General features: G+C 45.2%; 1 protein-coding gene across 3 annotated transcripts in view; it reads left to right on the forward strand.

The window, feature by feature from the left end:
• LOC121270706 (CUE domain-containing protein 2-A-like) overlaps positions 1-10,155 on the forward strand; it is a 60,404-nt gene that overhangs the window by 25,329 nt on the left and 24,920 nt on the right. For all 3 annotated transcript variants that reach the window (XM_041176051.1, XM_041176052.1, XM_041176054.1), the window contains exons 6-8: positions 787-957; positions 5,446-5,495; positions 6,378-6,438. In XM_041176051.1, the coding sequence (XP_041031985.1) occupies positions 787-957; positions 5,446-5,495; positions 6,378-6,438 (282 nt within the window). The remainder of the gene's footprint in view (positions 1-786; positions 958-5,445; positions 5,496-6,377; positions 6,439-10,155) is intronic.

Below are 10,155 nucleotides of genomic sequence, written 5' to 3' on the forward strand. Positions count from 1 at the left end.
GAAAAAGGCATATCCTTGTGCAAAAAGAAACTGAAACCTTTGTTGTGACCAACTGAGGAGGTTGAACAGAAGGGAGCTAGTTTACTCCTACTCACCTGATCATAACAGTATCAATACTTGGATTAGGTACAGTAGGAATTAAAAGTCAAATGAAGTTAAATACTCTAAACAATGGAAAACTTTGTCGATGCTGAAAAAATTACTATTAATTTTTTTTTTAAAATTTGATCCATTATTCAATCAGTCATTTTGCTTGGGCACTTGGTAAAATTGTGTGGATTCACTTGCGGTATTCAAGATAGATTCTTGGCTGAGAACCCATTGCAAGTAATCAGACTTCAAGCTTCATCCAGCGCTGCTTTTATTGCCGAGGATATTTAGAGAACTCCCTGCTCTTTGGTTCATGCCGTTCGATCTTTTACGTCCACCTCAACAGGCGGACAGAGCCTCAGTTTAATGCCTCATCAGAAAGGCAGCACTTCCCTCAGCGCTGCAAGTGCCAGCCTCGATTACTTGCTGAGTTCCTGCAGGGAGGCCTGAGCCCACCACCTTCTGACATTCCTAACTACGTCCTTCAGATAAGCTAACTTAAGTGTGGTGATAAGAAAAAGCCAAGTCAGTCAATGCAGCTCACTCCTATCCAGACTCTTCTCAGGAACAGTTTTTTTTTTGTAGGTAGTTAATGACGTCTTGAGGAATGCCTTGGCCAACATTCCTGAGCTCCTGAGATCTGTTCTGGATCTAACATTCCAGTGCTTTGCTCTTTCTTTTTCCCATTGTTTTTAGGAAGGTCGTGCCAAGGTGGAAGATGGAGTCCAGCTGCTTGTCGAGATGTTTCCATCCTCCAGTTTATCGGTCATGCGCCAAGTTCTGTCTGTAGCTAAAGGCAACTTGGATTATGCTGTGCAGTTAATAATGGAGGGGATAGTGGAGCAACTTGACACTGCAACTCTGGAGGTAAGTCCATTGGGTATTTGAGCAAGAGACCGAGACAATCAATAGTCTGCGGCTGGTGTTGTTGTTGTAACTACTGTTGTTAATATTTCAGTAATTGTTCCTAATGTTTTTACAATGCTTTAAACTGGAAGTGACCCATATGCACATCTGGTAATGACAATGCAGTACTGAGGGAGGGCTACACTGCTGGAAGTGCAATACTGAAGGAGCACTGCACTTTCCAAAGATCAGTACTGAGAGAATGCTGCATTGTCAGAGGCGGAACGCTGCACTGCAGCAAGGGGTGGTACTGAAGAAGTGCTGCACTGCAGCAAGGGGCGGTACTGAAGAAGTGCTGCACTGCAGCAAGGGGCGGTACTGAAGAAGTGCTGCACTGCAGCAAAGGGCGGTACTGAAGAAGTGCTGCACTGCAGCAAAGGGCGGTACTGAAGAAGTGCTGCACTGCAGCAAGGGGCGGTACTGAAGAAGTGCTGCACTGCAGCAAGGGGCGGTAATGAAGAAGTGCTGCACTGCAGCAAGGGGCGGTAATGAAGAAGTGCTGCACTGCAGCAAGGGGCGGTACTGAAGAAGTGCTGCACTGCAGCAAGGGGCGGTACTGAAGAAGTGCTGCACTGCAGCAAGGGGCGGTACTGAAGAAGTGCTGCACTGCAGCAAGGGGCGGTACTGAAGAAGTGCTGCACTGCAGCAAGGGGCGGTACTGAAGAAGTGCTGCACTGCAGCAAGGGGCGGTACTGAAGAAGTGCTGCACTGCAGCAAGGGGCGGTACTGAAGAAGTGCTGCACTGCAGCAAGGGGCGGTACTGAAGAAGTGCTGCACTGCAGCAAGGGGCGGTACTGAAGAAGTGCTGCACTGCAGCAAGGGGCGGTACTGAAGAAGTGCTGCACTGCAGCAAGGCGCGGTACTGAAGAAGTGCTGCACTGCAGCAAGGGGCGGTACTGAAGAAGTGCTGCACAGCAGCAAGGGGCGGTACTGAAGAAGTGCTGCACAGCAGCAAGGGGCGGTACTGAAGAAGTGCTGCACTGCAGCAAGGGGCGGTACTGAGGGGGAGCTGCACTGCAGCAAGGGGCAGTATTGAGGGGGAGCTGCATTGTCGGAGGGGCAGTATTGAGGGGGAGCTGCATTGTCGGAGGGGCAGTATTGAGGGGGAGCTGCATTGTCGGAGGGGCAGTATTGAGGGGGAGCTGCATTGTCGGAGGGGCAGTATTGAGGGGGAGCTGCATTGTCGGAGGGGCAGTATTGAGGGGGAGCTGCATTGTCGGAGGGGCAGTATTGAGGGGGAGCTGCATTGTCGGAGGGGCAGTATTGAGGGGGAGCTGCATTGTCGGAGGGGCAGTATTGAGGGGGAGCTGCATTGTCGGAGGGGCAGTATTGAGGGGGAGCTGCATTGTCGGAGGGGCAGTATTGAGGGGGAGCTGCATTGTCGGAGGGGCAGTATTGAGGGGGAGCTGCATTGTCGGAGGGGCAGTATTGAGGGGGAGCTGCATTGTCGGAGGGGCAGTATTGAGGGGGAGCTGCATTGTCGGAGGGGCAGTATTGAGGGGGAGCTGCATTGTCGGAGGGGCAGTATTGAGGGGGAGCTGCATTGTCGGAGGGGCAGTATTGAGGGGGAGCTGCATTGTCGGAGGGGCAGTATTGAGGGGGAGCTGCATTGTCGGAGGGGCAGTATTGAGGGGGAGCTGCATTGTCGGAGAGGCAGTATTGAGGGGGAGCTGCATTGTCGGAGGGGCAGTATCGAGGGGGAGGGGCAGTAATGAGGGGAGCTGCATTGTCAGAGAGGCAGTAATGAGGGAGGGCAGCTCTACTGGAAGGGACAGCACTGAAGCAGTGCTCTACTGTTAAAAGTTCTCGCCTTTCAGATGAGGCGTTAAACCAAGGCCCATTTGTTTGCTTAGGTGAACATAAAAGATCCCACGGCACAAATTTAAAGGAGAACAAGGGAGTTTTTTCGGTGTCTTGACCAACACATATTCTTCACCCAACACCTAAAACAGATTATTTCAGTGACCTTAATTGGCTGCCATGTTTCTGTACATCAAAGGTTAATGGGCTAATGCACTTTGGGACATCATGCGGATGTTTTTGATAATTTGTCGGGATGTGGGCATCACTGGCTGGGCCAACATTTATTGCCCTTAAGAATCTGAAAGTGAGCTGCTGCCTTGAACCGCTGCAGTCCATGTGGTGTAGGTACAGCCACAGTGCTGTTAGGGAGGGAGTTCGAGGATTTGACTAGCCACGATGATATAATTTCAAGTCAGTATGGTGTGTGACTTGGAGGGGGAGCTTGCAGGTGGGTCAAGAATCGCAACAGATTCACAAAGATTGTTGGAACCTGCATTGGGACAGAGATGTCTTTGGGCAGCAGTATCTGTGACTGTGTAGACCTCTTCAGGATATTCTCTGCTCACCCTAAATGGGGAGGGGGCTAGAAAAGGTGCCCTAAAAATAGGCTGTCTGACTTTCTCCTGGCTGGGGAACCACACCCTGCAGTCAAACAAAGAAACTTTAAATTGTGCAACTTGGAATGTGAGAACACTCATGGATTGTCTCAAGAGTGACTGAATTCATTGCCACAGAAGGCTGTGGAGGCCAGGTCATTGAGTTTTTAAGATTGAGATAGATAGGTTCTTGATTGGTAAGGGGATCAAAGGTTACGGGGAGAAGGCAGGAGAATGGGGTTGAGAAATTTATCAACCATGATTGAATGGCAGAGCAGACTCGATGGGCCGAATGGCCTAATTTCTGCTCCTATGTCTTATGGTCTTATGACTGTCCAGAAAGAAAAACTGCGATTGTATCATGTGGGGCTATTAAGACTCCAAATTGACATTGCTGCCCTCGGCAAGACCCATCTCCCTGAGGAGGAGCAGCTAAAGGAACAAGCAGGGGGATACACCTACTGGAAAAAAGCTGACAGTGACTCTTGTGTCACAGAGTTGGTTTTACCATCCGGAATAGGATCTTTGAAGTACTGGCAGAACTCTCCAATTGTATAAGTGAAAGACTCATGCATGACACTTCATCTACAGCTCAGCTGTAATCAATATGCCACCATCATCAGCACTTATGTCCTGACCTTTGATTCTGATGAAGATGCTTTGGAAAAGTTCTGTTTTGACCTTGATGAACTCCTCGCTGCCATTTCAAAGACGAAAAGATTATTTTTCTGGGGGATCTTAATGCTAGGGTTGACTGTGACTAGCTCAGCCTTCTACAAACTATGTCAGCAAGTCTTTGACAACAAAGACCTCTAAGTCAACAAAAGACCTAATGCATGGAGCAGTTGTTGTCATCGCACTCCTGGACTGTGTATCAGTGACACATAGGAGCGGTAGAGAAATTCCATCAGCTATACCTCCACTGCATCCCCTGGATCCAATTGGAGGACCGCTGAACAAACGTTAGTATCCTTCCTGAAGCCTGCTCTACAAGCATTCAGGCAAAAAACTCTGCAATATCAACTTTGATGCGCTGGATACTGTGTCCGGATGGTCAAAAACCATCTCCCCTGCCAGGTTCTGTTTTCTCAACTCTCAGATGACCAGTGATCCAGGGGAGGACAAATAAAACACTTCAAAGACACTGAAGTCTCCACGAAGTGTGGCAGCATTGACATTAATGACTGGAAGGAGCTTGCCACCAATCATTCAAAATGGCAACAACTTGTCCATCAAGCTGCATCACGCTTTTAGTCACAGCGTCTTAATGACGAGGCAGAGAAGGAAAGAAAAGGAAGCAAATCCTGCCCTCCAGATCCCACTATCTCGTGTGCCCAAAGATCTGCAGGTTGAGAGTTGGCCTATTCAGTCGCATGAAGACCCATGGCAGAAACCCGTGACCTTGAGTAGACGTCATCCTTGAATCGAGGGGCAGCCGACAGTTACCTTATAAATCCGGGCTGCTACTTGTCCTACACTTGTAATTTGGAGTGATTAAATGATGGTTCACCATAAGTTCAAATGCAGCGTTGTATTTATAGGTGACATGGAAATTCTTTTCCAATAGCACATTAGTTGACATTTGGTCATGTTACGATTTGTCTCAGTTGCTGCCTATATACAAGGAGATGCAAGTTAAGGATCTTTGGCTGTTTCCTACTCAGCCACCGTGTTTCTTAATGCAGTGAGGTCTGTCCTCTGGTATAAAACTGATCCAAGTGAGCGGTCCTGCTTTGTGCACAGGGGTAGAGCACCTATCTGCCCCCCAAGTCCCCTCCGCCTCACCCATCGCACTCTGCTCACACTCCAATCCTGAGCGATATTAATCTCTCTGATTGCCTCAGTAAATTGCCGAGAGGCAATCTAAGCAAACTAAGATTTCCAGGTGGCAGGATTCACTGACACCAATGCATTTGCTGCTTCAGTCTGGCCCCAGATAAGCCATTAGTCAATGTAAACAGTGGGTAGATTAAGAACAGTGCTACACACTGCAGGTTCTGAGTTGCAAGATTTTCATTCACCTGTACCGTGCTTTGCCTTTCATTTTCAGGAAACTCATCCAAAAACGGATAAGAAGATCAAAGCAAGCATCTTGGAGAAGTGAGTATTCAGTCCGTGGACAGCTTAAGATGCATTTATTTGTTTGGGGTGGAAGGAAGAAGGGAACTTAGGACCAGTCACATTTCCGTAACCCTTCACGTGTACGCAGCCATGTTTCAAAACAATTTGTGGACCAGAGGGAAAACATTTACACCAAGCAGACATGAAAAAAAAAACAGTTTATGGAGCATGAAACACACACACACACATAGCGAGAAAGGTTTAGAAGAAACCTTTTTATAACCAGGGAGGGAGATGTTGAGGGAATTCCAGAGGACAGAGATACAGTGCCTGAGAGGTCAAATACCATTGTTGGACAAGAGAACATGCTGTAACCTGGTGTGGGCAGGTAGAGCAGCAAAGAGGATTAGGGTGGGATTTTTTTTTATTCTTTCATGGGTGTGAGTGACGCTGGCAAAGGCAGCATTTGAGGCCAATCTCCAATTTCCCTTGAGAAGGTGTATTTGCAGCAATTTTTAGTTTCAGATTTTCCAGTATTTGTAGTTGCAAGAATAAAATTGACCTCGCCATGCTCCTGAACTTGTTTCTAAAGAATGCAAAGCGATGTTTCCGGTTGAATTGACTGCTGCAACCCAATTTCAGGACATGCTCAAACTTTAGTACGTGAGACCCATTGACAGAGCAAATCGGAGATATTTTCGAATTCTTTAAAACTTATTTTTATATTTGTTGCAACTTAACCATGAATTTGATGTGGGAAATGTTACTTTATTTAGTTATGAAAGTACACACTACCAAATCAAATAAATCCTAAATTTCAAATGCCCTGGCTATACTGCTACAGAGTAAAGTATTGTACCCTGTGCATAGACTCTTGATATTCTTCCTGTTTAAAATATGCTTTTTACTATGTTACTCCAGATATATGATGGTGGATAATGATGACGATGTCAAAACGCACAAGCCGATTGCACCCAAAGAGGTAAGAAGTTATCTGTAATATAAATCTTGGATCAGCACTTAATTGGCACCACTGTCCACATCGAGCTTTATTCACTCCCTATCGCCCAACATAAAGTCCCTCCATGACCCCACTCCATCCTACTTCTGTAATCCTTGCCAGCCACAGCTGATGCCTAACTCTGCCTCTTCTGTTCCACAACACACCAAGCTCGCTGGAATTCTGCTGGATGTTCGTCAAAACTTATAGCACAGGTGGAGGCCAGTTGACCCATCTTGCCTGTGTCAGCTCTTTGAGATTAGTCCCAGTCATCCTGCCCTTTCCCACAGTCCTGCATTTTTTTTTCCTTTTCAAGTATATATTGAACTCCCTTTTGAAGGTTGCCATTGAATGTTTCCAATGCCTTTTCAGGCCACGTATTCCAGATCTGAATAACTCATTGTTTTATAAAGAGACGAGTGTTATTACCACAAATTAAATTTTATGACTGCTGAAGTCCCTTTGTCCCTGTCACTGAGTAAATAGGGAAGTTGCTGGTTGTTATGATAATGAGTTAGGGCCTGAGCTGCTAACAGTTCAAAATCTTCTCTGTCTCTTTTCGGGGAAATGGGGAAGGAGTGGTGAGTGGGATTAATACAAGGTGGGGTGAGTGGCCTCCTCCTTCACTGCTATAAGATTTTCTTTCTATTGTTTGAGCAGTGCTGTATAAGTTTCATTGGCCTGTTGCGTCTTTTGCTTTTTCTATGTTTCCAGCAATTATGTACCTGGTTATTTTGATTGGCCATTCCCATTCAGTCTGAATGAAGCAGAAGACTTAACATTTCCTTGTGGTCAATGCAGTGTTGACCATATCCTCCTCCGCTGTAAAAAAAAAAAATCATCCCAGCACCTCCCTCCTGGCAGGTTTAGATATAAAGATTATTAAAATTTAAAACATGGTCTTATGTTTTTAACAAGTTGAGGAAAATTTAAAATGGTGCATTCCCTGTACGCATGTTAAGTCACAGCATGTAGGTATTAAACGGGGCACGGGTCTGGATAATAGTGAATGCAGGACACAGCAAAATCTATACTGTAGTACTGACCATAAGTTGGCTGTGATTCTCATTTTGGAAAACTTTATTTTTATAACTCCAACTAGATGGCAACATTTTGCAAAAATATTTTTAATATTTGAGTTGTTGTTTGGGTAGCTTTTGCAAAATGATTGATTTCCGTTCCTGCTTGCTCCTTTCGCATGAGTATACTGTCTACCTGTGCAATAATGATTTGTTACTCTTTTTCATTTGCATCGATCAGGTGCAAGTCTGACAGAAATTTGTATTAAAGGTAGAACAACGCCCAAAGTGTGATAGACCAGAAGGATCTTGAGCTCCAAGCCTCACGTGCTTCACCAATTAATCTCATTCACTTGGTGTTTTTCACCCACCAAGCCTCATTCACTTGCATTTCAAGTACAGTAATAAGGTTCCAATGCAGGGTAGTACTCCAATTTCCCCAGAACAGGTGGTTAAGAAAACATATTGGGATACTTGACTTTTTTTTTAAATAGGAACCCTGAATCCAATAACAAGGAAGTTATAATAAACCTTCAGAAATCTTTGGTGTATTGAGTATAGTTTTAGGCAGCACACTTTAGGTAGAATCCAAAGCTTTGAGGGGGTACAGAGGAAGATTACCTGGGATGAGGAACTTCAGCTACATGGAGCGTTTTGAGAAGCTGGGACAATGGGCACAGGTATAAATGGCCTCTTTGTGCTGTATGTTACCAACAATCCAAATGATGGAGGTGAGGAGAGTGAGAGGAGAAACAGAAGGGGGACTTTTCTTCAGACCTGGTTGGTCTCTTCACTGGCGCGTAGCTCCAAAGACCATAGCAGATGTCTAGGCAGCTATAGAAACGGACCTTTTGGCAGTAAAAGCTGCTCTGGAGAGCAAAGGTTGTTGGACATGTAAAGTTTTCAAGCCCTGGATAGTTTCAACCAAGTATTGGCAAAAAAGGGTCATCCTGGGGATTGCTCATTCAGAACCTGGCACCACAGTAAGTGCTGTTTCAACTAGGAAGAAATGTCTCATGAGAATGTGATTTTCCCCATTCCCCTTAAAATATTAGAGTGGGGGTATTGGGGGAAGGAATCAGCCAGTTCTAAATATCAGCTGTGAACTCCCATTCTGAAAGGTGAAGGATAGACAACGTTCTGAAGATTACACAGGAAGGTGAGACCTGGGAAATGACACTACAGGACTCTCTGCACAATCAAGGTTCAGAGATCATGAGTGTTCCTGCTGTTCTGTAGTGGGTTACCTTCCACATATGGTTAATCTGACATGTTAATAATTCACCCTGTGTCTGATATAACTTGGCCAGGTAATGCTCTTGTCCATTCTGCCCAATGTGAAATCTGAAGCTCAGGTACAGTTACAAACTGATGCTAATTGTGGCCCATTAAGCATCATTAGCTTGGGGTAACATGTGTTCCTTTAGTTTGATACTACAATATGCCTTACCCCCTCTGTCTTCAATAAGGACCCAACTGCAGCAGTATAAGTTCTTCATTTCTCACTGAGCTGAGTCTTCCAGTTAGTGGCTTGCACCCATTGGATCATATTTGTCTAAGGACATTTGTAGTCAGTAACCTTAATCTGGACTGAATTTTCAAAGTTGGACAGTAGTCCAATCCACTGAATAGAGCTGTCTCCTAATTGTGATGTGAAAGTTAAATCACCAGGAGCTATATGCAATGTTGTAAGATTTTCTCATGATCTGTGATTAGTAACGGTCAATTATTTCACAATCTTCTTGCTATACTTTCAAATACAAATTTTATTCATCTACACAAACCTGCAGTCTTTGCTGGCCCATCCTAGATCCTACACTGAAGATGGTGGGGTAGCATCAAGGAACTTAATGTCTTTCTTGCCAGGAGGCCTAGTTTGAGCAAGAAGCGTAGATGAAGACACTGGACATAAATGGGATTTATTATCAATCCAGCCTAGCTGAAGATTCACCTCTGCCCCACCAAGCACACTCTCTAGTCATGCCAGCTTGCATTAAAGGTAAAATAATGCTGGCTCTCGTCTCAACCCTCGATTAGGTCTTAACCACTGCCTCAGAACACCTCAAATTCACTTGTAAATTTTCCATTGCCTACAATTGGCAGGCATTAGATGGTAGTAAATGAGCAGTATCAGATTGACTTGTGATTGATAGAACTGTGTCCGCTGCTTCCTACCAGGCTCCCAAGAAGCTTATCCGATACATAGACAACAAGGTGGTCAGCACAAAGGGTGAACGGTACACTGAAGTGAAGAAAACGGAAAGTGATGAGACAAAGAAAACCTACATCAATCTTAAACCTGCCAGGAAATATAAATTCCACTAAGATGCCGATTGAGTGCTTCATGGGTTAATCCTCAGATCCCAGCATCGGCTAACTTCGATTCCCCAGCCACCCGCATCCAACACAGCTCAAGGATTTAAATTTCACTTTGCTTCCTGAACTGGACAATGGTGCGGTAGGAGAGTTCATACCTTTGTGATGAAGTTACTACTCAACCACTATAAGAAACCATGATTTGAATGCTGATTCCCTTATTAAGACCCCAGCAATATTATTTTTTCATTTCACAACGTTACCGTGTAGCATTGAGCTGTTGCAGTCTGTGGGTTCTGCATCTGATAGCATCCGTTGTACAGCTGAATTCACTGACATACGACATTTCAGAACAGCATTATCT

Source organism: Carcharodon carcharias, chromosome 28 (genome assembly GCF_017639515.1).
Source record: "Carcharodon carcharias isolate sCarCar2 chromosome 28, sCarCar2.pri, whole genome shotgun sequence".
NCBI lineage: Eukaryota > Metazoa > Chordata > Chondrichthyes > Lamniformes > Lamnidae > Carcharodon > Carcharodon carcharias.